General features: G+C 53.0%; 2 protein-coding genes across 9 annotated transcripts in view; both read right to left on the bottom strand.

Annotated features, from left to right (window-relative positions):
• Positions 1–240: 240 nt before the first annotated feature.
• CDH24 (cadherin 24) lies at positions 241–10321 on the bottom strand. Of its 2 annotated transcripts, XM_039245250.1 has the most exons (13): positions 10219–10321; positions 8374–8679; positions 7889–8183; positions 7614–7733; positions 7372–7539; positions 7008–7195; positions 6325–6578; positions 5206–5342; positions 2860–2981; positions 2668–2779; positions 2174–2422; positions 593–1619; positions 241–495 (listed from the first exon to the last, which is right to left on the bottom strand). In XM_039245250.1, the coding sequence occupies exons 2-12, from the start codon at positions 8572–8574 to the stop codon at positions 1120–1122; spliced, it is 2346 nt and encodes a 781-aa protein (XP_039101181.1). In that variant the 5' UTR covers positions 8575–8679; positions 10219–10321; the 3' UTR covers positions 241–495; positions 593–1119. The 2 variants fall into 2 exon arrangements, with proteins under 2 accessions (XP_039101181.1, XP_039101182.1); XM_039245251.1 differs by lacking the exon at positions 10219–10321 and having other exon boundaries at positions 7889–8069; positions 8379–8505.
• A 996-nt stretch (positions 10322–11317) lies between these two features.
• Positions 11318–27471, bottom strand: part of ACIN1 (apoptotic chromatin condensation inducer 1) — a 35099-nt gene continuing 18945 nt past the window's right edge. For 2 of the 7 annotated variants that reach the window (XM_039245177.1, XM_039245181.1), the window contains 11 exons: positions 20672–20813; positions 17224–17266; positions 16225–16358; positions 15975–16127; positions 15327–15468; positions 14859–15004; positions 14374–14481; positions 14127–14234; positions 13570–13894; positions 13368–13468; positions 11318–12249 (listed from right to left, as the gene is read on the bottom strand). In XM_039245177.1, coding sequence (XP_039101108.1) covers positions 11923–12249; positions 13368–13468; positions 13570–13894; positions 14127–14234; positions 14374–14481; positions 14859–15004; positions 15327–15468; positions 15975–16127; positions 16225–16358; positions 17224–17266; positions 20672–20813 — 1729 coding nt within the window. In that variant the 3' untranslated portion in view covers positions 11318–11922. Of the gene's footprint in view, positions 12250–13367; positions 13469–13569; positions 13895–14126; positions 14235–14373; positions 14482–14858; positions 15005–15326; positions 15469–15974; positions 16128–16224; positions 16359–17223; positions 17267–20671; positions 20814–22281; positions 22343–22597; positions 22747–27471 lie in introns of those variants that run through there. The other 5 variants (XM_039245182.1, XM_039245183.1, XM_039245179.1 and 2 more) reach the window with 5 other exon arrangements.

Here is a 27471-nt window from a genome sequence, read left to right as displayed (position 1 = left end):
TCAACCCAAACCCTCCTCGGGCCAGAGGGACTTGAAGTGGACTGTCCCCCAAAGGAGAAAGGAGAGTGGGCCGGAGGGAACGGGTGAGGCGTCGCCTCCCACCCTTTGGCACAGTGAAGGTCTGTACAGAAACCTGCAGGCAGAACTGGAAACAGGGCTCCAGATTTAGAAAATAAAGTGTTTGTTTATTATGAAATTAGAGATGGAGGCCCCTCCCCTTCCTCCCTTTTTCCCCTTCCCCAGCTGCCTCCCCCTTTTCTTTCCTTCCCCTCCCCTCCCCCTGGGGCCTGGGAAGCACACAAGACAATGCCCAGAGCTGGGATGCCCAGGGCAGGCCAACAGCTGGGCAGAGCTCCAGGGAGGCGGCCATGGCGGGGAGGGGCAGGTGTGTTCTGGAGCGCTTGCCCTGGGAGGTGGGCTGGCACCCTCTCTCTGCTGGAGGCCAGTGGAGCCAGGATGAGGCCATGAGTGATGGATGGAACCATGCGGGCAGGTCTGGAAAGACAGGAGAGCCCGGGGTTCCAGGTGGTGAGTGGAGGCGGGGCTTTGAGCCTTCCCTGTGCCCCTACCCCCATCATCTAGGGTTACTGACCTGGGGCCGAACATCCCCTGCACAGGGTGGGCAGCAGTGGCTGGAAGTTTCTCTCGCTTTTGGGATGGTCAACAGAAAAAACCAAAAAGCCAGTCACAGGGACCCAGAGAGAATGCAGGCAGATGTGGGCAGGAGACAGACACAGAGCATGTGTGTGGGCAAGGGAGACAGAGAGAGGGTGTGCGAGAGATTTAGAATCTGGGAGACAAAAACAGAGTCACAGAGAGAGTGGAATCACAGTGAAAGAACAGAGATTCAGAGTCAAGCCACACAATCCAGACCCAGACAGGAGAGTGTTACAGAAAAAGACAGAGATCCCTGGAGGGAGACATACAGACTCAGGAGGAGGGAGGTAAGTAAGAAGGAGGTTGCCCTGGGGAAGCTGGGAGGAGGGACACAGGGAGGAAAGGAGGCCTGGGGGCCCCTGGGCTGCTGCCGCCCCGCCTGCCTGGACCCCGGGTGGGGAGGCTCACTCAGAGGGCCTGTGCGGGCTGCCCCACCACGCTGGGCAGGGCCAGGGCCGGCTCTCAGGGGGCCGGGGGCTCCTTGGCCCCGTACAGCTCGGCCAGGGTGCGGAAGAGCGGCCCCCAGTCGTCCAGTGGTTCGGCGGGGCCCGGGGCGCCTCCCGCCTCGCTGCCGGAGCCCAGGGAGCTGAGCGAGCCGCAGGAGGAGCCCCGGCCCTCGTAGCCGTACACCTGCACCGAGTCGTAGGGCGGCACGCTGGGGTCGTCGTCCGCCTCGCGGAGCCGCAGCGCCAGCAGCTGGGCCACGTCGGAGGGGCCCGGGGGCCTGGGCTGGCGCGGTGCCCGGGCCCGGGGCAGCACGTCGCGGCGCGCCGGCGGGCCGGGGTTCGGTGGGGCCGCGCCGTCGGGGTTCTGCAGCGCGCTGATGTCGAAGGCCTCGGTGTCCTCCTCGCCGCCGCCCTCGTCGTCGTAGGTGATGATGTTCTCGCGGACGTCCTCCTCCTCCAGCACCATCAGTGCCTCCTGCTTCTGCCGCCGCAGGGCCACGAAGAGCACCACCAGCGCTGGGGGAGAGGCGCACACGGGCCGCTGAGCCCGCAGGGCCCGCAACCAGGCGGCCTGGTTCCACTGTGAACCGCGGGCAGGTTGGGAGACGGAGAAGAGTGTGGCCGAGGGGTGGCAAGACCTTGGTCTGACATCTGGCCAAACTCGTTTGAGTCCCAACTTCACCCCTCACTAGCTGTGTGACTGGGAAGTTGCTTGGCTTCTCTGAACCTCTTTTGACCCTTTAGAGGGTTTGTGTGGAAAACGAATTTACCTCTTAGAGCTGTTCAAAGGATGGAATAAAATAGCACAAGTGATGTGCTGGTCACCACAGGTGGTCCAGAGTCAGGGTTCAATAAACAGCTTTTATGGCTCGTTGCTATCACTGCAGATTGGTATGTCGAGGAAAGAGGCCAGAGCTTTTCTCTTGGACACAGGAGGCAGTGGGGAAATCCAGGCAGGACGCTTCCTTCAAGCCCTAGGGTGGATTTCCCTGTGTCCGGGGATCTGGCTCCTCTCTATGCCCCCTACAGATGTGGACCCCACATTTATGTCCCACGGTGGCCCGACTCACCAAGCAAGGTGCCCACGCAGGTGACGATGGCAAGCAGGGCCCCAGTGCTGAGCCCAGCGGGTGAGAGCTGCGCCTCGGGCCGGCACGACGCCACGGAGCCGTCGGGACGGCAGCGGCACACGCTGACAGTCACTGTGGCAGTGCTGCTCAGGGCAGGCTGCCCCCAGTCCCACAGCTCTATGGGAACCAGATAGGGTGCCTGGCGGGGCGGAGCAGGGCGAGAGGGCAGCAGCAGGCTGGCGGAGCCATCTGTGGGAAGGGGAAGGTATCGGGCCGTCTCCTGGGACACCTTCCCTGTGGGGGGTGTGGCCCGAGGAGACCGCTTCTAATGGGGAAGGGTTGCAAAGAGCAAAAACGTGCAAACCCCCATCCACCCTCTGTTGAGCCGAGGGCCCAGATAGGTGGCTCAGGGGTCAGGCCCACTGGGCTGGGGGTGGTAGAGGAGGAGAAGAGCAGGGAGGCAGGCATGGGCACCGTTGTAGAAGGCCACCCACCTCGGTTGTCTCGGACAGTGAAGTTGGCATCAGGGCCCAGAGGACCTTGAAGGGAGACACGGCTACTGTTGCCAACTTCATCTCTGTCCAGAGCCCGGATGACCTGAATCAGCTGGGAGGAAGAAGAGAAGCCTTGTACGGAGCAGGCAGCTGGAGGTCTTGAGGCCCCAACCCTCTGCCTCAGTGGCTCACCTGGCCAGGGGCTGCTGAATCACACACAAAGGTGTCGTAGGGCTCAGCCAGCTGGGGGGCGTTGTCATTCTCATCCAAGGTCTGGATGGCCACTTGTACGCGGGAGGCCTGTGCGGAGCTGTCTGAAGCCAGAATATGGACGCAGACGCCCCACACACGCACACACGACACAGTTTACACGCAGCACGCAGGGGGCACAGGCATGGATGCCACATGCAGCACACAGCAGGCGCGTGCAACACGTGAGATATGCACACAATACGCAAGTGAGAAAGTGTTGTGAGATGAAAGGAACAATGCCAAGCGCACACAACATTCCCGTGGTAGCCAAGATGTGTTCAATGCAGCACACGCATTCGGCAGGAGTGAAGCACCCACGGTACACACATACAATAACCCCCAGGCAGAGCACATGCACCGTGAATGAAAGGTAGACACAAGGTGCATACAGGATGCACACAGATAATAGTCATGGAATAAACACATTCATACCATATATTCGATGGACACTCAGCATTTAAAACAAATACAACATACGTGAAGTTGGATGTCGGATATATACAGTGAATGCAGTGTCACCAGCCCCCCGGGTCGAGAGAATGCATTTTCGTACACAGCACGAGTGGGACAGACAGAGACAGAGTGGGACAGACAGAGACAGACAGACACACATGCACACACACACACAGACATACACAGACACACACGCGCGCCCCATCAGAGGTCTGGGAGGCTATGGTATAGCAACGAGTATCACTTAGAGTTGGCCTTGGGGAGCCTGGCCAGCCCGGGTCCCACAGCCAGACACAGGTCCCCTTCACCATCCCTTCATCAGGTGGCTTCTTCATTACCCTGCCTTGCTCCTCATTGCCAATGTCGTATCCCTGCCCACCCAGGTGCTAACCTCTCCTGGCTGACCTCCTACATTTGTTAGTCCTCCCCGAGCTGAGGAGAGAGCTGGCTAGCCCTGGTGAAGGGGCTAGAGCCCAGGGCCTGCTACTTGATATCGGGGCTTGCTGGAGAGCAGGATTTGGTGGAAAGATGAGAAGGCAGTGAACAGAGTGCACTTGTGCACGCATGCACACACACACACACACACACACGGCTACGTATACAGAGGCAACTACAAACACACTATATATGCATGCAGGGGCATTCACACGGACAGACACACAAGCACTGCCAGGTAACACACAGCTACGTGGGCATAAACATAAGCCCATACACAGAAAATTCTACACAGAGAGGAGATAACCGCTCTGATTCTGCAGCCTGACTGGGTCTGACGGCTCTTCCACTTAACATCTGTGTGACCTTGGGAAGTTACTTAACTTCTCTCTGCCCGAGTTTCCTTATTTTCAAATGGGGAAATAATCATACCTCCCTCATAAAGTTGTAGTGGTGATTGCATTAATTAATTCACATTTGGTACTTAGAACAGTGCCTGATACACAAATAAGTAATAAATTTATCTGTCTGCAAACATTCACGTACACAAAACGATATATACAAACAGCTACTTGTACCTGTCATCATATATATCTCATTACACATATGCACAAATATTCTACAAACTCAACTACATATATACACAAATATGTACTTTCACACAAGTGTAAGTACACACTCACACATACACATACGTATAGTTCTTTACTGACACATACAAACATCTGCACACAGCTACAACTCGCACAGACAGGACACAGACAGCAAATGAAGGAGACCTTGGGGTGTGAACAGGGGTAAGAAGGGGAGGTTCACAGAGGGGAGGGAGGTGTCCCTATCTCCATGGGCCCTTGCTGCTGGTGACTGGTGGCTGATGACTGGTGACCGGTGGCTTATGGGAGCAGGAGCTGGCCCCTCTCCTCTACCTTAAGGGCTCTCTGCAGGGCTTCCCTGAGAGGGGCTGATGGTACCTCCCCACCCCCGTCAGCCCCCAGAGGAGGGACCCAGCCCTTCCCTGACCCTGGCTTCAGCCTGTAGTAGACAGTGGGCAGGGCAGGGCAGGCAGGGTCTGCAGGGTGAAGGTTTGGGTTTGTTAGGGGCTGGGAGACATCTGAGGTTAGGTGTGTTTCCCGGCTGGGGAAAGTCAGGCATGGGAGTGAATTTAAATCAGGGGAATGTGCAGGCAGACCCATTGTGCCCAGGCCAGCCTAGCCTCAGAGACCAGGAGGCCTGACTGGTGGTGATGACCCAGGCTGGGAACCCAGCACTGCACATGGTGAGGAGTGGTGGCAGTGACTGGCCCCTTCCTACCGCCCCCCCCACCCCCCCGCTCAGGGACGGCTCCTCTGCCAGGAGGCTGTTGCCTTCTCCCTCTCCTGGGGGCCCAGGATTCCTCACCGAGTTCTGTGGCCAACACTGTGAGGTTGTGCCAGACACGAGTCTCGCGGTCCAGGGGCACCACTGTGCGGATGGTGCCGTCTTCGGGCTCAATAGAGAAGCAGCGCTCTGGATCCGAGTGAGGAAGGATGGAGTATCTGGGGAAGATGGAGCAGAGCTGGGGGCCGATCTGTGGCAGGGCCAGAGCTTGCCGCTACCCCTCCCTCCCTCCCTTCTGTTTGCCTTGCTGGGCCTCTTGGCTCTTCCGGGCAGAGGGCCCGAGCTCATTTGGGCTGAGCCTGCCCCGTGTACCCAGAGCCATGATTCACATAAGGGTGCCCTTAAAGGACAAATTGTTTGGGGAAGTCATCAACATTAAACACCTGTCCTAAGACTCAGGGGGGACTGGATTTCATGGAGGTGGGAGAGAAAGAGGTGGAAGGGGGGTAAATATGGCTTTGTCTTTCAGACTTCTGGGCTCTGTTCTGAGGACCCAGGGACCTGTGATTCAGCTTTGCTTTGCCTCAGACCGGCTGTGTGACCTTGGGTGAATCGTTTAACCTCTCTTTACTTAACTACAAAATGGGCACGACACCAGCACCTCCCTCATTCCCATGACAGGGATGCTCAGAGGTGGGAAGAGTGGCTCTTCTCAAGGCAGACAAACCCGGATTTGAATTCCAACTCTGGTGCTTACTGACTATGTGACCTTGAGCAAGTAACTTAACTGCTTGGGGCCTAGCCTCTGAAGTGATGGGTGATGATCATGCGGCCTTCATAGGGCTGTCGTGAGAATGACCTGTGGTCAAGTGTTTGGTAAAACGTGATGCGCTGAGGGAGTGAGCAACAGTGGTAGCGGCCACCTACCCACCTAGCTCCTCAGAAGAGACTGCATTCGCTTGCGCGGCCACTGGGAGGCGCCGCTGTTATCCGCTCAGAGGGATGGGTGGGATTGGGGGCTGGCAGTTAGCCAGGTCCTCCAGACCTCTCCAGCCCCCAGCCCCGCAGAGATGAGACTGAGACCTCCGCCAGGAGGTGACTGAGTTTTCCATGAAGGGGACCTATCCGGGCGGGAACAGCCTGCTGACAAGTTCCCTCCCTGAGGCCCGTGGCCCTTCCCCTGCTCACACCCCAGCTCACCTGATTGGGCTGGCTGGGGAATCCAGGTCAGCGGCTGAGACCCGGCCCACCAGCGTCCCGGGAGCTTTGTTCTCAGGCACTGCCAGGTGATAGGCAGCCTGGGTGAAGGCGGGGGGCTCTGGGGCGTCCTGCACAGCCACGCGCACCGAGGCCACGTCCTTGAAGGGCCCTCGCCGCAGGTAAGCTGGGTCGATGAGGGTGTTGGTGGCCTCCACACGGAAGGAATAGGAGCGCCGGGTCTCAAAGTCTAGGGGCTACAGGAGGGGAGGGGAGGGGAGGGGAGGGGGAGTGACTGAGCCCCGAGGAAACCAGGGCAGGCCCAAGCTCCCTCCCGGGAGGTGAGAAGTCCCCTCTCCACTCATCCAGCGGCGCAGCCTACCTGACAGGAGACGTGGGCCACTGAGAGACAGTGGCTGTGGTGGTTAGAGTGAGGCAGATGACTTAGTCTGTAACCCTAGGTGTGCCCCCAGCTCCATCACAGACTGGCTACAGGAAAAGTCCTGAGCCAGTCATTCCCCTTTGCTGGGCCCCCAGTCCCTCATCTGCAAGAGGACGAGGTGACCATGATCTCTAAGCTCCAACGCAGTGGTCCTGAGTCCGCTGGAGACCAGGTGGGAGTGTGCCTCGTGGGGCAGGAGGCACGCATGAGTGAGTCTGCAAGCGTTAGCAGACAGGAGACTAACCTTGCGGACAGTGAGAAGCCCATCTCGACCCTGGGAGTCTGTGCTGATGCTGAAGGCCTCGGACCCCTCTCCGTCCAGGATGCTATAAGCCATGAGGGCGTTGTCTCCCAGGTCGGGGTCCTGGGCCCGCAGCCGGCCCACCAGGGTGCCCGGCCCGGCTGTCTCCACCACAGAGAACTGGTACAGGCCTTGGGAGTGGATGGAAAGGAGACATTCTTAGAGAGGCCCCAGCCCTCCTCCCTCCCCCAGCACTTCCTTCTCCTGGGGTCTGGCAGGGAGAGGGGCAGGGAGGGAGGACTTCTCCAAGGGCTGTAGGGGGTGGGGTGGTCAAAGGATGGCTCAGGTGGCAGCAATGGCCCCTTACTCTGAGGGAACTTGGGGGGGTTGTCGTTGACATCGCTGAGGGTGACTGTCACCGTAGTGCTGCCCGACAGCCCCCCCATGTGGCCGCCCATGTCCTTGGCCTGAATCACCACCAGGAACTCCTCCTGGGTCTCCCGGTCCATGTTGGGGATGGCGGTACGCACCACTCCTAGGGAGAGACGACGGGTCAGGTGGTGCCTGTTCCCATGGCTGCCCCACCAGGCTCCTGAGCTCTATCCTCACCAGTCTGGGGGTCGACAGAGAAGAAAGGCAGTCCATCCAGCACGGTGTACACCAGCTTGGCGCTGTTCCCGTAGCTGGGGTCATCGGCATCGTGAGCCGTCACCTGGATCACCGACGTCCCTGTGGGGGATCCCGGCACCCCCACTCAGCAGGGACAGGGTCAGGTGGGAAAGAACAGCAGATGAGGGGGACCCAGACATGACAGCAATGCAGGAAGGAGAGGTGAGGGTGCTCCAGGAGCCAGAATCTAGGACGGTCAGAGTTGGGGTACTCACCGACATTGGACATCTCGGGCACTGTGGCGTGGTAGGGCCCGAGGGGAAAGATAGGTGGATTGTCATTGATATCTTGCACCTTGATGATAAACTCTGAAGGGGGCTCCAGAGGCCGGTTTGAGGCTCGGTCCACGGCTTGGGCAAGCAGCACGTACTGTGCCTTCTCCTCTCGGTCCAGGCTCTTGGTGACATGGATATTGCCTGTGGCCTCATCAATCACAAATACAGTGCCTGCCCCCTCCCCGGTCAGCAGGTACTTGGTGCGGCCCTCGCCCCTGTCCACATCCGAGTGCAGCTGTAGGGGTCAGGGAAAAATGGCAACGGGTTCCAGGCACAGGGACAGAAGGTTAAAGAGACTATGTCTATGACTGGGTGGAGTGTTGGGAGTCTTGAGGGGCCAAGGTCATTGCAGAAGTGATGAAGTTGCAGGGCAGGGCCTAAGGGCTTTGAGAATCAGGGGAGACATGGGAAGGGCCGGTCCTTACCTTACCGATAAGCACGGGCTCTGGACCGGCATATTCCTCAATGACAAAGAACTGGTTCCACACCCAGCTCCTTCGGTTCCGCAGCAGTACTGGCCCTGGCCCCCCCCGGGACCCTGCCCAGGCCCGGGCTGGCGCTGCCAGGCGGCCCATGCAGCCCCAGCCACCCAGCCAGGCCAGGAGGAGCCTCATCAGACCCCACATGTTTGGGCTCCAGCCAGGGCTCTGTTCACTGTCCCTGGGCACCGAGGCATGAGCTGGCCGGGGCAGAAGGTCAGATGCGCTTGGGGCTACCCCATGGATCCGCACCTGTAGGACAGGTAGTTGTTCAGGGCCGGAGAAACCCTTAACTCTCCCCACCCCACAACCAAAGTTCGAGGCTGAAGATCAGACCTCCAAGGAGCCAGACATCCCACTGCCCAGAACCCGGACTGAGACGGAGCCGACAGTCTGCTCCTTCTCTCCACCCAGGCTCTGCCCGTATTCACCCCCAGCCCTACAAGCGGATAAATGTCTGTCTGGCCAGTCAACTCTGAGTTGAGAAGCTAGGGAAGAAGACAGGAGAGGGGATGCTGGGAGGGTTTAGAACCCCAAATCTGGCTCCTGTTCTCTCGGGTTGGGCGTGCAGCTAGGGGGGTGGAGGAGATGGGGACTACCAGAGAAAGGGCTTAAAATCCAGAGGCTGGGACTCATGAAGGTGTGGTCTCAGGGTGTCTAGGGTCAGGCTGAGCGATGACAAGGAGTGCAGCCTAAGACAGGATGGCAAGCCTGTGAAAGCCCCTCTTTCACAGGGAACTCCACCTCTCCAGAACCTGCCCCCAGCTCATACTGCCAGCTGAAGTCCTTGAAGGGGGACTCCGGAGCGGAGGGCTGGCCCTGAAAGAAGAGGGGGTAGAGTTGGGGGCAGGGCCAGGAGGCTGGGAAGGGAGAGCAGAGTACAGACACAGCGTTACTGAGGGTGAGACCCAGACTCAGGCACTATCCGGCACAGACTGAGGCAGAATGGCAGCAAGAGACACAAGGAAAGAGATCAAAGGCGGCAGCCTGGATGTGTGACAGGCAGAGAGGAGTCACAGGTAACAGGCTTGGAAATGGTTGGGAGGGGGGCAGAGGCGCTTTCTGTGTGTGATGGGCAGGCAGGGGCAGCCCTCAGCTGCGGGGGTCGGACCAGGCCTAGGGAACTTCAGTCCGAGAGGGGGCGGCCAGGAGGGGCTTTGGGAAGGGTGCTGGAGAGAGGACCCTTCCCACTGCTGTCTCCTCCCTCTGCTCCTGGGGGGCACCCCTCAGGTAGCTGTGGCTGCCGCCCCTCCTCCCCGAGAGCGGACACACACCTGCCAGTCCTTTCCCTCCCGAGGGAAGAAGGAAGAGGGAAGCCGGAGGGGAGCCGGGGGACCAGAGCGGGAGGCGGGACGAGGAGGAGGAGAAGGAAAGGGCTGGAGGAGTGGGAAACAGGATAGCGGGAAGGGAAGAGGAGGCGAGAGGAAAGCGACGCGGAAAGGGAAGGAGAGCGGGAAAAGGCAAAGAGAAAGGAAAGGAAAGGTAGGGGAAGGAAAAGGCAAAGAGGAAGAGGAGATGGAGAAAGACAGGGCAAGAAGGAGAGGGAAGGGGCAGAGGAGGCAAACAGGCAGAGACAAGGCAGGGTGAAGAGAAATCGAGGGAGGGGAAAATGGGGAAAGGAGGGAGAGTAGGTGTGAGGGAAGAACGGAAAGAGGTAGAGCGCGGGAGACGGGAGCGGGCAGTGGGTTCCCAGCCGCGGAGCGCACCGCTCTGAAGACACCCGCAGGCTGCGGGCCCCCTGCTGCCCCTCCGCGGGTTGCCGACCCCGGGCTCTGGGGCAGGCGCCCTTACCTGGCAGTGCCGAGGGGCCCAGGCCGGCGGGGAGCGTCCCCGCCCGCCCCCGTCGCCGGGTCCCGGGGGCGCAGCCCCGAGCCGAACGGAGCGGGCGCCGCGGCTCCGCTGCAGGTCTGAGCGGCCCCGGCGAGAACAAGGGAGCGAGACGGAGGGGGCGGGGGAAGGAGGCTCCGCCTGCGGAGGAGCGAGGCGGCTCCGCGGCGCGCGGGAGAGAGCCCAGCCTCCGACCCTCCCCGGCCAGCCCGGGCCCGCGCGGCGGGGGCGGGGGCGGCGCTGCCGGGCCGCCGGGCGCATACAGATGCGGCGCCCCTCCCGGGCCGGGCCTGCAGCGCCCGGCGGGGCACTCGGGCGGGAGGACGTCCAGGCCCCGGCGCCAGGCCGTCTTTCAACGGCTGGCGAAGAAGGTGCAGTCGGGAGCGCCGAGCGGCCCGCACACCGGCCGCAGCGGGGCGAAGGGCGAGCGCGCGGTGAGGCGAGGAATTAGGAGCCCGCTGCGGAGAGGCCGGGCTCCCGCTCCCGGGGCGGCTGTGAACCCCGGCCGCAAGGCGGCGGCATTTGGGGAGCCGGTGCGGAGCACCACAGCGGGCCGACCGGAGCAGCGTTTAAGGCCGGCAGAAGGCTCCACGGAATAGGTCAGGGCCCGAGGCACACCGGCAGCGGGAGGGAACGGAGGTGGGGAGTGGGGAGTGAAACCTTTTTGGGAAGCTCGTTTCCAGGCGCCCGTTGAGCGAGTGGCTCGCGCCCCCTGGCGGCCGCTGTGGGAGGCGCCTTGAAGAGGGCGAGCAGGTGACCAAAAGCCTACATACACCACAGGAAGGACTGGGAACCTGGAGCCGGACCCTCCTCTCAGCGGGGGTCTTCCCCTCTGTCCTCCAGTGACTTAGACCCTCTGTCGTGACGTGGCTAGAGCCAAGGCAGAGGAGGAGGACGGGAACTCCCTGCTCCAGGAAGCAGCAGCCTTCCTGAACAAGCGTGTGAAGTGTACGGAGTGCTAGCAGTGGTGCTTCCCTGCTAGTCCTCTTCAACTCAGTTTGGCTCTCCCGCATGCCCTGCCCAAGGAAGGCCAGTCACACACACTAGTTAAAACTAAGTCAGATTTTTATTATTTTCCATAGACCACATCATTTAATAATAAAAAAAATAAAAATAAAAATTGAACAAAAGGAAAAGGTGGATATAAAGTGGAACCGGTGGGCAAGAGGCAAGGGCTGCAGGACAGAAGAGACTGGGAACTGCAGGGGCCCTGGGACTCAGGAGGAGATGCTGATTCAGCTCATAGGTGACCCAGTCCTGGCCCCGGCTGTTCCCAAGAGGGGGTTGTGAGTACCCAAAGGAGGCGGTGAGCAGGATGGAGGAAAAATGAAAGAGCACGTGTGGGGCTCCTGGCTGTTCCCCACCTCTGGGCCAACCACCTCCCTCCCTAACCTAGCTCTTCCCTCTCAGATTTACATGGGAAATGAGAGGGAGGAGAGGGTGAACTCCCAAGAGATAGGTTATGGGGGTGGGGCTTTGGGGGGAAAGATGGCCACTGCTCCATTTGGTATGTGGGGACAGGTGGCAGCCATACTTCAGCACTGGGTATAAATGGTGTGAAAGACCCCTGGTTGTAGGGTGGTGGAGATTGTACCTATCCCACTGTGGCCTCGAACCCCCCCGGGGCAGGGTGGCTGATGCCTGCAGCTCTCCCTCAAGTTTTCCCAGCTAGCGGCGCCCACCCCGGTCCCGCACAGGTGTGCTCCGACTCCGGCTCCTGCTGTGGCGCTTGGTGTCTCTGCGGTCCCTCTCCCTGCCTCGCTCCCGGTCCCGCTCCCTCTCCCGATCTCTATCACCCCTGTCACGCTCCCTTTCCCTCTCCCTTTCCCTGTCCCTCTCTCGGCTGTGCTCTCGACGCTTCTCCCGCTCCAGCTGTCGGTTCCTTTCCCGCTCAGCTTCCTTCTCCCGCTCCTTTTGCTCTTCCTCTTCTTGCTCCTTTCGCCGCTTCTCCCGCTCCTTGGCCCGTTCAGCCCGCTCTGCTTCCTTCTGAACAATCTGCAGCAGGCAGCAAATGTAGAGAATAGGCATCTTGGCCCTGCTCATGCCAGTCCCACTTTGTCTATCTGCGTCTGGACCCTGCCCTCCTCCTAGCTCAGGATCATGGTCAGCTTTGCTGTTAATCAAGAAGTGTCAGCAATCACATCCCTTTGTCTCAGCGTCCCGATCCCTCCAAGTTTTTACCTTTTATACCCACGACAGGCAGTGGCACCATTCATGCCTGGCCTCTGCTATTTCCCTAGCTACCTAGATGTGAACAAATCACTTTTCTCTTTAGTTGAGAAATATCAGCTTCAAATCCCCAAAAGGCCCATCACAAAGAAACTTCAATTTAAAAAGCAAAAAATCTAAATAAATAAATAATAAACAAACAAATAGAAAGAAAAAAATCCTAGCAGTGCCTGGCTGGTTCAGTCGGAAGAGCATGCAACTTTTGATCTCGGGGTGGTGAGCTTGAGCCCCACACTGGGTATAGAGATCACTTAAATAAATAAATAATTTTAATGAGAGAGAGAGAGAGAAAGAGAGAGAGAGCGCGCGCGCGCAAGTACAAGGAAGGCAGGGTCAGAGAGAGAGGGGGACAGAGCATCCAAAGTGGGCTGTGTGCTGACAGCAGTGAGCCCAACGTGGGGCTTGAACTCTCGAACTACAAGACTGTGACCTGAGCCGAAGTCAGATGTGCAACCAACTTAGCCACCCAGGTGCCCGATATAATTAAAAAAAAAAAAAAAAAAAATCCTAGAAATAAAAAAGCAGAGAAGTGGAGGAGTTTAGAAAATGGATTTCTCGGCTAACTGAAATCAATTTCCAAGGAGCATGGCTGACACAACCAGCTTCCTAGATATAAAAAACCCATTTCCTGTCTTCATGTTAACCTTTACCCTCTTGGGTTTGGCTTCTCCATGGCATCCTTGGTCCATGTTCTTAAAACTGCCTCTTTTGGGGTGGTGGGGAATAGGGGGGAAATAAAACTGCCTCTTTCCATGATGCTTAAGTTTCTTGTTATCCTAAGCCGACAGCTGGGCCTAAACACGCCTCTAGTCATGTGACTCTCCCTGTGCACTACAGGCAAGCCTGGGTGCTACTCTGAGCAGAGCAGGAAGGTGAGCACTCACCTGGCTGTCAGTCAGTGGGAGCCAATAGATGCAGGGAGCTGCCTTGGTTTTACGGAAAAGGTCATCCAACAGCTTGGCAGGTGGTTCCTCCTGAGCTTTCTCTGAAGTGGAAGAAAGCAAGTCAGACTTTATGCCTCTGACCCTCTGTCCCATCCCATTTGGACCCCTACTAATGGGTGTGTGTGCCCCCACCGCTAAGTACCTTTCTTCTCACTCTTCTTTTCTTTAGACTTCGCACGTTCCTTGCGGCGGCGGTCACGGGACCGTGATCGGGAACGGGGCCCTTCTCGAACTTTGTCCCGATCCCATTCACGCTCTGATCGAGTTCGCTCCCGCCGCTCCATTTCCCGTTCCCGCTCTGCCCACTGTTCCCGCACCGCCCGCTCCTGTTCCCGCTGCTCTGCCCGGGGGTGCTGTGGTGGCTGGGCTGGGGGTGGGGGCGGGGGGTGCAGGGGCCGTGGTACCCCCTGCTCCTCTGTCTTAGTTTCAGAGGGACGGTCCACCAAGAGGCCCCGGTGATAATCCAGCTGTGGGTAGAGGAGGGACAAGGACAGTCAGGATGGAGATGATATCACTCCCACTGAAGGAGCCCAGGTACCAGGGCATACAGATTTTGGAGCCCCATGGTTCAACCAAGGGGGATGGAGAAGAGGGAGAAGGAATCTCAGTGATTGCAGGTTTGGCCAGGATCTCAGCTGGATTCTAGCAGATAATGGCCTCCCCTGCCCCTCCCGTCCTTCCTTTCCCTAGGTTTCTTACCTCCTCTTGCTCAGCATAGTCAGCACAAAGGAATTTGGGATTGGACTGGGGCCATTTGACCCCATGTAGAGCTGTGCGGGTGGCAACGGCTTCCTCTACTGTTGAGTACTGGTGGAGGAAGGGAGAAGGCAGAGAGTCACAATAGGCCCCAATCCCTCCCACGTGCCACAGGGCCCTCGATCCTGCCCACACTGGTCGCAAAAGGAAATCTATGCCACAACCTAGAGGATCAGCTTCCTCTCCTCACCGTTACAAAGCAGTGAGATTTGATCTTGTCAATCCAGAAGGCCTCTTCCACCAGGGTTCCTGTCCGTCCCAACAATTCCTTTAGTTGGCCTAAAGTAAAGGGACGTACCTGCCGACGAGAAGGGAGTTTCAGAGTCTTACAGGAGGCAAGAACAATACTGTAACTAGTATTCAGATTCCCCAGATCTGTGGCACAGGAGCACAACTTCAAAGTCTGGGTAAGGGCAAAGGGGTCAGGAATTCTCTCATGAGAAGCACAAGACAGAGACACTATGTACCAGGTCCTCGCAAATCCTCCAGACAACCCTGCAGGCTGATACTTTGTCCCTATGTTTCAGATGAGGAGGCTGGTTGTGAGAGATTAAGTCAGTCGCTCAGTAAGGGAGGAACTGGCAGATCTAGGAGTTGAAGCTAAGAAACAGGAACCCAAAACTCAAACTCTTAACCACTAAACAATGTTGTTTGGGGGAAATAACACCTACTCACCAAATTGGAGATATGGACGATGTTACTGATCTTGCCCCTGGGTGGAGAGGGCACCTGAGCAGTTCGGACTGGGTCATCAATTGTAATGGATACTCCAGACTTTTGCTGGCTAATGGAACGACGAGTTAAGGTATCTCCTAAAGTCACTATCAAAAAGAGCACACAAACGGTTTTCATCAGGAAGCAATGCTGGCTCTTTTAAGCCTGATTCGCCTTTCTTTTCTCTTTTCTCTACCACGTAGTCAACCCCTCCACCTAATGTGCTGAGCACCTATAACGTGCAAGGTGAAGCTCCATATTATGGAGGCTGAAAGATTCTAACCTAGCTCTCAAGCAGCTTAATAACATGGAGGGGAAAGTAAAACAGATATGCAAAATACTAAAATAAAAGGCAGAAAACATTAAATGCTTTAAAATAAGTCCAAATAAAGTGCTCTGGGAATTCAGGAAACGGCACACTTCACCTACCTTTCTTTACTTCATGCTCCACAGGTGGGGGCAAGGCTACCTCTACTGAAACCTGGGGAGGTATAGGGGGTTCTGCTTCAGGCTCCTTCTCTTCTTCCTCTTCTTCCCTCTGCCCATTCTCCTGGCCCTCTGCAGGTACTACCTGTAACGTATCAGATAATGGAGGAATTCTTAAACACCAAACTGGCACATTCTTTTCAGCCTCTGGTTGAAAGAGAGGGTGGTATAGTTAACCTAGCATGTTCCTTCCACAGGGGAAAGATTCATTAAGTTCTCTTCCACCAGATCCTGGGATTATTAATGGTTCAACTCTGGCATGAGGAAAACTAAGACAGGAGTGGGCAAACTTTTCCTGTATACAGCAAGATAATATTTTTAGGCCTTGTGAGTCATACAGTTTCTGTTCCAACTATTTAATGCTGACGTTCTAGCACTTAATCAGCCAGAGAGAGAAGAATGGGTTGGTATAGCCGTGTTCTAATAAGACTACTACCACGGATGACAGGTTAGATTTGGTAGTCTGCTGAGCCAAAAGGGCAATGAACCCAACCCTCTGCACATATGGCAGACTTCCCTTCTAGGACTCTACCTTAGCTGCCTGCTCTGAGTCCACTGCCCCCTCCCCTGACACGGGTGCAGAAGCCTTACCTGGGTGACAGTCCGGCATATTTTCAGCCCCTTGTCATGAGTCCCATCGTCACCATTACGCTCTGTCTCATCCTCAGAGATTCGGGAGTCATCAGCATGAAGATCCACAATAGCCTCCTGCCCCGCCAGGGGTTTGATGTCGGGGATGAGGCTCTGGGACACAGATACCCCCCACCCCGTTACACTGGGCCCGTGTCTACTCCCACCTCAACGTGTCTCGTCCTCCCTTCCCCGGCTCCTCCCACCTCACCTTGAGTGATTCAGTGGTGATACTGATGGAGGGTTTCTTCTGTGTGGTGGCTGTGCTGGCTCCCCAACGCCGCTTCCGACCAGGCTGGCCCCCCTCTGTGTCACTGTTTCCAGCTGGCACCCCTTTGGTAGCTGCTGTCCCCAAGAAATAGGACCCAACAGTTAGATGGTCTCAGGTCCTCTGCTGGTTCACACCATAACACCTACAGATAGCCTTCGACTGGAATTTCAGTAAAAGATTAAATTAAGGAAATTTTATTTGGGGACCGGGAAACCATGCTTCAGAGTGAACAATAAAAGGACTGGAGCTACTTCCTGACAGATAAAAACTACTAATCTCTAAAGGCAATGAGGGATGGGTAACTAGGGTGGCGAACAGTTTAAACTTTTAGTGGTAATAATAGGTAATGTACTGGGGAAGACAGACTGAGAAGGACATACGAATACAGGATTGTTAAACAAGGCTATGTGATACCGATATGTAAGTATAGTTAAGACTGTGACATGATCTAATCACGCTTTGTGTTAATTTTCACACTACAATCTCATACTTAAGTTACAAAGACCTACTACACTTTTACAGATTTAGGACTTCTCACGGGAAAAATGTTAAAAATGTTACTGGTAGAGGTGTGAGCACCCCCTCAGAAGAAAAGCATAAACTGATTAAGCATTATATAGGAATCCCTCAAACCTACTCCTGGTTCTCAGCGTAGAGACATCTGAACGAGGAAATGCATGTAGGGCTGACAGGAAATGCTGAGACACCTCACAGCGTATCTCGTTAATTAAGAAATGTGACTTGGGAAAAATGATAGGGGCTGTCTGAAGGTCTGAATTACAAAATGGCCAAGAAGATGTAAATTTGCTGGGTGCAGGGAGTGGGGTGGGAAGAGGTGACCCAAGAATGCCATGGAGAGAGAATGGGAACCTATTTTTCTCTATGAACTGATTTTTATGGTTACTTTTGACCTTTATCAGGGATTTGGGCTAGACTTACAGACAACGGAGATCTTCCTCTTGAATGATTTGGGCAGCGAGCTCTGTATAGAGAAGAAGGGGGGGGGAAGAGAAAGAGACACACCCCACAGAGAGGGGGGAAGGAGGTTAGATGGGGCAGTCTTAGCGTAGGTTCCAAAGACACAGAGAGAGAGACACAGAGACAGACAGAGACCAAAACAGAAGCGGCAAACGGCAAAAACGAAGCAGAATCAATGCAAGTTAGAGAAAAAAATAAAATCAAACATCACAGCAGGGAAAAGTCATCTAGTCCATACCACACCTGTGTATTAGCTTAACCAGAAATAAGCTGGAAGAGGAATTCAGGAGCCTCCCAGCCCTTTAAAGGCATTGGCCATGCCCTCTTCCACGGTCTGTACGGGTCAAGAGGACACCAAACCCAACAAAGCATGCCCAGAATTGGGTCATCAAGTACTCTCGGAAAACACGAGGAAACAAAGAAAACCAACTTTGGGATAAGTGTCCAGCCTGATATCCACTAACACTGGCAGTGAGTCACTTGGACAGCAGATTGTGAAGACTGTCCACACTCTTACAGGGCAGCACCAGACCCAATGGAGATGAGGCTCCCTAGTCAACTGCCAGTAGAAAGAACTTAAAGGTGCCTTTGGTACAGGAAGGTTTTTATGATGGGCAGATTGTCCCCAGGGAACCTCAGACTTTCTAAACACTGTACAGAGCTCTAGCAGAGCCTTCCTGTTTCCTTTCAACAAGGGCTTAAGGCTTAGGGGCTCTGCCAAGGACTAGAAACTCCCAAACCTGCTTTGGAGCAAGTTTCTGCCCTCAAACACTCAGTGGGAGAAAGACTATGGACAGAGCAAAAAGAGGAAGAGAGAAAAGGGGATTAGAGCATTCTGAGCTTTCAGTGCTTATTTCTGGAAAAACTAAGAGCTACCACCCTTCTAAAGGGTAGGGCAGGACACTCTTGATGAAATCCCCTTTCCCCATCCAACCCCCCAGCCCCGTTTGTGTCGTCTAACCAAGTCTCCTTGGTCTCCGTTAAGGGCCAGCCTGACCCCTAGCTGGGCCGCTCTCGATGGGTAAGTTAGTGAGAAAAAAAATAAATAAATAAAAGGTCTTAATTAAAACAGGGAAAACATGAACCAAATAAATAAATAAATCCAATAAAGAAATCAGAAAAATAAAGAAAAAGAGAATAATTAAAATAAAAGATTAAATAAAAAGAAGAAGAAGAAAATAAAGAAGAAAATAACTAGGAATATGACAAATGTTCCAGGTACCATCTCACACCTGGGATCTTCAGTTCAGCCAATCGCACCTCACTGTGTACTGTATCTAGTCAACCGCCGGTCCAATCAGAATGAGCCCTCCCTGCTAGGCGCTGTGCAATTGGTGGGGGGTTGGGTTGGCAAAAAAGGTGGGCGCACGGCGTGGTGGTCAGCACGGCACTGCCAGAGTCCTCCCAGGGGCGCAGGGGGGGCGGGAGGAAAACGTGTGGGGGGACGCTGCCCAGTTTCCATGATGTCAAGACAGTTCACTGGTGGTGGCCAGGCTCAGCGAGGGGTACGGGGGAAAAGGGGGCAGAGACATCAGTCCCAGCCCTGTAGGGGCATCATCTTGCAGTCCCTGATGAGATGGGCTGTGAGTAGCAGGTATGGTCCTGGCCTTTTATCGTGACCGGCAGGCAGGACCCTATGTCCACCAGTGGCAAGATGCAGCAATACCACCACCCAATACTTGGAATCCAGGTGATGACTCCAGAGTCCCTTTCTCCTCTGCCTGTAAATGGGGAGGGGGTCCTCTCACCGAGTGGGATCATGGAGCCTCTGATGAAGGCCGCCTGGGGGTAGTAGGTGGATAGCCCCAGGACCTGGCACACATTCAGCAGCAAGGTCAGAATACTTTTCTTCTGAGAGTTGTGTGTGGCATCTCCTCAGGGACTCCAGCTGAGACAGTGGTTCCAGTCAGGTGGATGGATGAGCCCCTGCCTCCAGGGATGGAGGAGAAGCTGAAGCAACCAACATGCTGCCCTTCACCATGGACAACAGGGACCAAAGGAAAGTCCATCTGATGAGCAAGTGGTGATACATGGCTGGGCTGTCATCAGCATTAAATCCCTGGGCTCAAACCCTAGACTTCTCTGCAGGGTTCCTAGTCGTCACAGCTTAAGCCGAGAGCCTCCACTTGGTATTTTACAGCATGGCACTGTGATCACAAACATTGACTCTTTAGGAGGTCTTGGTGCCCTAGATGGGGATCCCAACAGTCTGTAGCAAACAACACAACCCACAGTCCTCAAAAGGGTAAGGGCATGTGGGCAGGCGCCCCAGCACTGACACAAGCTCTTCTTGGGGTGTCCCAAATAGGGAGATGATGCAAGTCCACCCCTTTCCAAATGTTTTTTGCTTTCTCAATACAAGTCTCTCCAGAACAGTGCTCTTCTTGGCCCCCTGGTGTAAGCAAGGCAGGGAGGCAAAAGGGGGCCCATCACAGGATCCCATATACATGCCCCCCTCTGGCCAAGACACCTGGATAGCAGACTCGGCTCTGATTGGGCAGCTCAGTAGCAGCGGGTGGGTCCAGAGGAGAGGAAGAGGCGGCATCAGCGATTGGCCAGTTGGGCAGGGTTATATTTTACGGGCGGATTACCGTACATGAGGTACTTGGACAAAGTTTTACGGGGAAGAAGGACCTTGTAATAAATAATATTCTGCACATCAAATCACTTTCACCGGCCCCCACCCCCGCAACACACACCAAAGAAAGGCTACACACACGACAGTCCCTCCCATCCTGTTACCCCACTCCCAAACCCAGCTAACTCCTTCTTTATTACTTTAAGAGCCAAGAAGACTTCGCTGGATCTGATGGGGGGAGCCCCCTTGCGCAGGACACAAGATAATATTTATGCCAAAATAGGAAGAAGAGGGGTCAGAGATATGGAGTAGGGGCCTCTGGGATCTCCCTAAGTGCTGGCCTAAGCAGTTATATCTCTGCAATGTGACCACTAGAGGGCAGAGGAGGCACAAAAATTCCTCAGCAGGGCCGGTCAGCTGAGAACCACCAAAGCCCACTAGATGGCGTTGAACTCCCACAGGCTTTTAAAAAGGAGGGAAACCTAACAGTTATTACAGGGAGAAGCTTGAGAGGGTAACAGGGAAAGCTGGGCCTGGGTCTTAGATAAAGGGCCATTAACTGACTTTTCCTTTAGTTACAAACTTTCAACAGTCTGGACTGCACTACTTCCCCAACAAGGAAAGGGGAACGAATGAGCCCTGTCCCCATCACAAGGGGTCTCCCTTGCTAAACCAGCGAATTCTCCCTTGGTCCTCCTACCCTGATCCAAGACTGCCTAGTCCCTTCCTTTTAAGCTATCCCACTGTGTAAGAGGGATCATCAAAGTGGTCTACTCTTTCCCCTAGGCCCGTTCTTGCCCACCCACCCCAACAGGTGGCTTGGAAATTTACCTCTTTCTTCTCCTCATCTTCAGCACTGCCCTCTGGGCGGTCATCATTGCCGACTTGGTCTGCAATAGGCACGGGGGGTTCTGGAACCTCATTTTCAGGTCTGTTTTCACTTGTGTCCATGGTCACTTCCTCCTTCTCCTCACTGACAGTACGGGGAGATGTAGGGAGGGAAGGGCAGGAAAGAACCAAGGGGAAGAGAGAGCGAGACATTAGGTTTTGGGTCAGGAAATCCCCATGCCTTATCACTTGGGTGGGGTTGGAAGGGCGGCTTTTTAGATCAGACTAGAGACCATGCCCCCACAGGAAAAGTGGGAAACTGTTTTCTTTGGGAAGAGAGCACAGATTGTAGCATCCACATCCACTCACTGCTCAGATAGGATAAAGCTGTGATGTGTGAGGTCAGGACTCCCAACTGTTTTTGGGTAATTCACCAGAACACTCTTAACATGGAAAGGAGAAACATCCCCTTCTGAAACAGTCGCTCAAAAGTGATTGTGATTTGCCCACAATCCTGTGGCCTCCCTATCCCCTGGCCACAGGCATCTTTAACAAAATTGCATGAGAAACTAAAGGAAGCCTGGCTCTTAAAAATATGGGAAAGAATGTCCGTGTCTGTAGCAAATAATCCTAACCTTGTGTTTATAATCAACTGCTTAATAAAACCTACTGACCCACAGGATCTGGAAACATCAGGAATGGAGAAATTGTAGGGGAGGGGGCTGCAGAGAAAGTAGGGCTGAGGAGGGTTCAAGCTTCAACAAGGACCCTTTGTCATCTAAAAGGAAAAAGCTACAATTGCTGGAGTTTGAAAGCTCAGAGAAGAATCAGGCCACTTTTACCTGCTCAGAGGTGTAGGAACCGTTCTTACATTCGGCTTTTGCCCAGTTTCTCCCACTCCCTCATTCCAACTTTCAAGAGATAAAGAGAGCAGGCCTCCCAGTCAGGACACACCCTCCCCCACACCATATATCGCCCCTCCCCCCCAATATTGAATCCCCCTCCCCCCACTCTGAACCACACAAGTTAGGTCCCATTTCAGGCAATGAATCCCAGATATTCACTTCAGATAAACTATCTTTCCATCTCCTTTTTCTGTTTTCATCCTTAACTTCTATCTCTAATCTCACCTCTACTACCACCCAAACACTGGGGTAAAAAAAACCAAATTAAGATGAGCAGGGGCCTAAGACTCAGGAGAGGGGAAACCAAGCCTCCCCACACTGATAACCACCACCAGAAAATTCAGCATTCCCAACGGGCTGACTGACACTCAGAGGTCAGAACAGCCTCCCCAGAGCAGGCAGGGAGGGATATATGGGAAGGGGGAGGGGGAAGTCGGAACTGTGCCCCCAGCTAACCGGCCCCCACAGAAACACAGGATTCAACTGCCTAAATCTAAAGAAAAGACTTATCCCCAAAATATCTATTTCCCACACGGAGAGGGCAAGTTGGACCAATTAGAAATCAGACAGGAAGGACAAAGGGGGAAAGCAGAATGATTGAAAACAAACCAAAACGAAAGACGGAATGAAAGCTATGGGGAAGAGAAGGAAGAAGAGGTGGGCTTGAGTGGTGGGGAAAAGGGATACATGGAAATGTGAGGCTCTCACCCTTCTTTGCTTTCTGATAACATGATTTTTTTCTCCCCCTGGAAGTGCTGTTTATCCCTTTCTGGAATGGAATAACAAAAACCAAAGAAAAAAATCCTAAAAAATTAAAAAAAACAAAAACAAAAAACCACAACACCTTCCTTGTCCCAAGAGCCCACCACCTCCTCCCCAGCCACCTGATCCAGAGAGAGAAAATCGAGATGCAGCAACTGGGGATCCAAAAAATGGTAAATGGAAGGGGAGGTGGTGGTGGTGGTGGTGGTGAGGGGAGGCTAAAATAGATCTGGCTTTTAAGAGATAAGCGTTAAGTCCTCACGGCAAACCCCGAGTTCGGCTGGATTGGTCTCTCTGGAGAAGGAGGAGGAAGAGGGCCAGGCTGCTGGTAGTGGCTGGCTCTATTGTATTGGCGGAGCGGCGGCGATCAGCCGGAGACATGCAGGGGAGCCATCTTGCCACTTACCCAGCAGCCCGTGTGTGCGGATGGGGGAGGGCCCTGCTGCAGCAGGGGAGGGGAAAGAAAAAAAGGGAGGGCGCTGAGTGAGCAAGGTTCTTATCCTCTGGCAGGCCACAGGGAGCTCACTGCTGGCTCAATAGGCCTGGCCTTTTTCCTTCTTTTCTCAGGTTACAACAGCTACCCAGGCCTAACCCCACAGGGAGAGGGTGCGCTCTCCTTGTCTTCCCAGGGGGCAGGGGAGGGGGCTGGGCGGAGAGGACATAAAAAGTTACAGCTGCTTGCATGGAAGATTCCAGAGAATAGAAGGGAAACAGAAGAGCTGGGAGTGAAAAATGATTAAAGGAAGACAACAAAGCCAAAGTTGAAAGAGACACAGAATGGAGGTCCTGAGCTTTTTATGTGTCTACTTCTCCCTATCCTAGAAGCCAGTCAGCTGTTCATGGCAGGGAGGTGGGATGAGAACCGGCACTATCCAATCATTACAGCAGCTAGCTGGCTGCTCACCCCAAGCAATGACCACGTGTTATTACTCCAACCTGTCCTTTCTCCAGGGATGATGGGAGGAGTGGATAGCACAGAGAGTTCCTTTTTGAGTTACCAGTAGAGGGGGAGAGGTGTCTCTAAAGAGATGACAGACAACTTTGTTTCAAAGAGTCTTTAATAAGGCCACCCTTCCCCGGGGTCCACTGGAGCCAGAAAGGAAAAGGATAAACAGGGCAAGGGGGACTTTGAGTAGATGTAGCACTAAGGCCACATTTTGGAGCAAGGACTCCAAGGTGGAGGCTTGAAGTAGATAAGAAACTGAAGAGACAGAGCGGTTACCTGGGGCGGGGAGATGTGATGGGCTGAAAGTGTCTGGGGACTAAACGGGAACTATTAATCATGGGCATCTTCACCAGACTACATGTGAAATAGGAGGCTGACTCTGACCATTCAAAAAAAGCACTCAGGAGATGCTCAAAAACACTCCTCTGTTGAATGCAAAGGTGCTCCTTTTGTGTCCTAGTGGCAGCAGAGGTTTAACACTAAGACAAACTCCTGGGTATTTAACCAAAAGCCTGGTTATCTTACTTGTAATACCAGAGCTTTCAGCTAGGAATAAAATTTACTCCCCAATGTGTAAAATCTCATACATGCCAACTACATGCTAAAGTGGTCATATCTACACATTACACACTTCCTTTCACTTCGTGGTCCTTGTCTGCCCAGTAAGACTGAGATATCTGCAGTCAAACTGGCTAGGGCCAAGTTGTGGCCTGCCCCAGCTCCCGAATATTGTCCCATACACGACACTGGACAAGTCTCTGATTCTGTATATCTCTTTCTTAATCTGTAAAGTGGGGATAACAATACCTATCTCAAGGAACAGTGTGCTAAAAGGTTTGCCTTTAAGAGTCTGGCTTGGATGACTTTTGACTCTAAGTCAAGGATCTACATAAACACATGTACATTTAATAGGTTATCTCATTTGATGCCACCTATGGAACTTTTTCTGAGTTTTCTCAGAGTAAACTGCTTTTTCTCTGATGTGAAGGTATTCAGTAGTTGGTCTGACAGGTTTTCAGCAAAGACCTCATCACTCTATAATAATCGCTGGTTGACTTGACCCTCACCACCACCTTGCAGGGCTCCTGAAGGTCAGGGGCTATATTCCTAGCTCAGGGCCTAACACAAAAAAATGCTCAGTAAATATTTCTTAAGACCATCACTGGGTGTACCAAGAGGACACTTTAATAACTGTTTGCTGAGGGGCGCCTGGTGGCTCAGTTAGTTGAGCATCCGACTCTTGATTTTGGCTCAGGTCATATCATGGTTCATGAGTTCGAGCCCCATGTTGGGCTCTGAGCTGGCAGTAAGGAGAACCGCTTGGGATTTTTTTTTCTCTTGCCCCTTCCCCCTCTCAAAAGAAGTAAATAAACATTTTTTAAAAAAAATCATTCCTTGCCGAACTAAGTTTTCTTCCTCTTCTTTTTTTTTAAAGCTCTATGCCCAATGTGGGGCTTGAACTCTCGACCCCCAGATCAAGATTCACATGCTCTGAGCCAGACAAACACCCCTAAGTTTTCTTCTTAAAAATTATTGTCGATGGAATTCCTAAAGAAAATGTTACCTCACGAAGAATGTTACCTTCCAACATCCTCAAATAAATGTTCCTTGTCCATCAAATGTCCTAAAATAGTTTGGGCTGCCAATGTGCCTCTCCAGAAGTAGCTTCCTTGGAGGAAGAATTTTTTTTCATTGGAAATTCTATCTCGTTTTTTCAGGATTAAGAATTTTACCATGTTATACTTGGCTTTCTTAAGACACAGACACAGTGAATTTGTGCCATCTATTTCCCCACAAACAATTCTGTGGGATCCAAGATTCCTAAGACTACATTTTTGTAAGAAAAAGACGAATCCTTCAAATTGCTTCCAAAAGGGACTCAATCTACTTGCAGGTCCAGTCCCAAAACCTTGTTAGCTACTTGTCAGAGCCCCATGTAGCTTTTCTTTGTAGCCCCTTTTAGAGAAAAAGCATCCAGGTATCTCCCTTCCCACATCAAGTTCTTGCAGAAATATTTCTGATATCTTTGAAAAATCTGTGAAATTGCATGGGGGCTGGGAGCGGGAGGTATCTATTCATAATTAAAAAGCACACAAAGCATTTACAGCCCAGAAGAAAAGAACTACTTGGAGACTAGTAACATATTATAGTTCATATCAAGATTCAGAGAAATTGATGGAAAAGGAAATTTCTACCGGTATACGTAGGGGCGCCTGGGTGGCTCAGTTGGTTAAGCGTCTGACTTCAGCTCTGGTCATGATCTCGCGGTTTGTGGGTTCGAGCCCTGCATCAGGCTCTGTGCTGAGAGCTAGCTCAGAGCCTGGAGCCTGTTTCATATTCTGTGTCTCCCTCTCTCTCTGACCCTCCCCTGCTCATGTTCTCTCACTCTCAGAAATAAATAAAAAACATTAAAGTTTACAGGCGTAGGTGTCTGAATTTTAGTTACTGTAAAAAATTCATGAGGAGCTGAACACCTGATATGAAACTAAGAAATAATGGGATGTGACTACTCTCAGGCAGTGAGACTTTAAAATACATAATCCTGCAGGAGCATACTAGTTCCAAGATAACCAAGGACAGGATGATTTGGGGAGTATGTCCTTAGATCCCCACTTCTCAGTAAGCGAATGCTATTGAGGATAATAAAGTCTACTTTTTAAAATTCTGCATCATTTGCATACTGGCACTGTAGGTCCCCTGGTGAGCAACCATTACGTTGTCATATTGGCTTAAAGGACCATTTCCTTCCTTCATACTCAGGCAAAAGGACACAGAAGCAAATAAACCAGAAGTCCAAAGCTGCTATTGCCTGTAAGGGTTGTGTCCTCACGAAGGTTGTATTCAGAAATTTTCAAGTTTAAATTAACTCCTGCTGGATGATACAGTTGCCCACACAAAAGTTCTTTCTCCCCCTCTATTTTTTTAATGTAAAAACAGAGTAGCATTATTTTCTGTTGTATGAGAATATTTTTGTTATACCCATAGCAGGCAAAAGATTGGATTTTGGAACATGGCCCAACTGAAATAGGACTGAGGACTCACAAATTCCTACTCCAAGCAATGACAAGATACCTTACCTCATAAATTTAGAATTCCTCAGGACACAGTCAGAATGGATTTAACAAAGCACAGAAAGTTAGGCAATCTCTTCCCGGTGCTGAGAGGTCCATGAAGTCCTTTTTTTTTTCTTTTTCAAACACTTTACTTAATCAACGGGCCCTAGCTCTGTCTTTTGTTGAGACACACTGAAAAACCAAGGTTAAGCCACAAAGTCTTTTCCATTTAGCACTGCTGATCCCACTTTAAAGATTGGGCAGACGCTCCAGTGGTCACCAGGCTGAACACTAGGCCTCTAGAGGGGTGAAAGACTAAGAGTGCTGTCAATTAGCTGGGCCTCCAGAAATGTATGCAAACTTCTCAAAGATTCATTTATCAAATCCAATGCCAGAATAACCTATGGGTTTTGGCCTTTGGGCATGTCTTTTTATTAGGCTGCTGAATAGACCATCTGGAAGACAGGCAGAGGAAAAGTAAGTAAAGGGGGTGTGTTTGAGTTACTCCTGAGGTCAGATTGCACTTCTAATCTATAGGCTGCTCCACTGTAGCTTGCCTAGGCAACCATGGACAGTCTCAGTATTTGCCCAAGGTGCCGCTTGCCTATCACCTTGTTGGAATCAATGTAACTAGATTACCTCAGTCATAAAATGGAAGATCAGAGCCACCTTTATGTGGGGAGAAAAACTCTTTATGACTGCAAGCTTCACTTGTCCTGGACTTACATGTGAAAGTCCAGAAATAAAGATGTGTCAAAATGGCATCAAGTGCTGTTTTGTAGCCAGGATCTCACAGACCCACTGTGAACAAAACCTTTTCAGAAAATTACTTGCCTCTCAAGGTGCATAGGAGGCAGTTCCTTAGGCCCAATTAGTAGCAGGTTGTCAACACCTACTTTGAAACTGCCATTATACAAAGGACATGCTGTACCCTCATGGGATGGGGTAGAGGAGGGCAGGTATTATCTCTGCTTGATGGATATGAAAGGGAAGCTGTCACCCCATTTCCTCATCGATGGTGTAGCTGGGGAATCCTGAACACCTTCCAGAATCCGCTGGGTTTTCACTTTATGGTCCTAGAAGAAAAACTCCTCTCCAAAGGATAACATACCCATCTCAAAAGGGAAAAACAAAAAC

This window comes from Hyaena hyaena, unplaced genomic scaffold (genome assembly GCF_003009895.1).
Source record: "Hyaena hyaena isolate Hyena2069 unplaced genomic scaffold, ASM300989v1 scaffold_256, whole genome shotgun sequence".
Lineage (NCBI taxonomy): Eukaryota > Metazoa > Chordata > Mammalia > Carnivora > Hyaenidae > Hyaena > Hyaena hyaena.
This window is presented reverse-complemented; position numbering and strand designations above follow the sequence as displayed.

What these genes read in the sequence shown, in the direction of transcription:
- CDH24 (XM_039245250.1), bottom strand. Translation starts at nt 8,574, where the DNA reads ATGTGGGGTCTGATGAGGCTCCTCCTGGCCTGGCTGGGTGGCTGGGGC. An exon ending in TCCCCAGCCAGCCCAATCAG is followed by an intron (nt 5,343 to 6,324) that starts GTGAGCTGGGGT and finishes CATCTTCCCCAG; the next exon opens with ATACTCCATCCTTCCTCACT. An exon ending in CTGCGTGGGCACCTTGCTTG is followed by an intron (nt 1,620 to 2,173) that starts GTGAGTCGGGCC and finishes CCTCTCCCCCAG; the next exon opens with CGCTGGTGGTGCTCTTCGTG.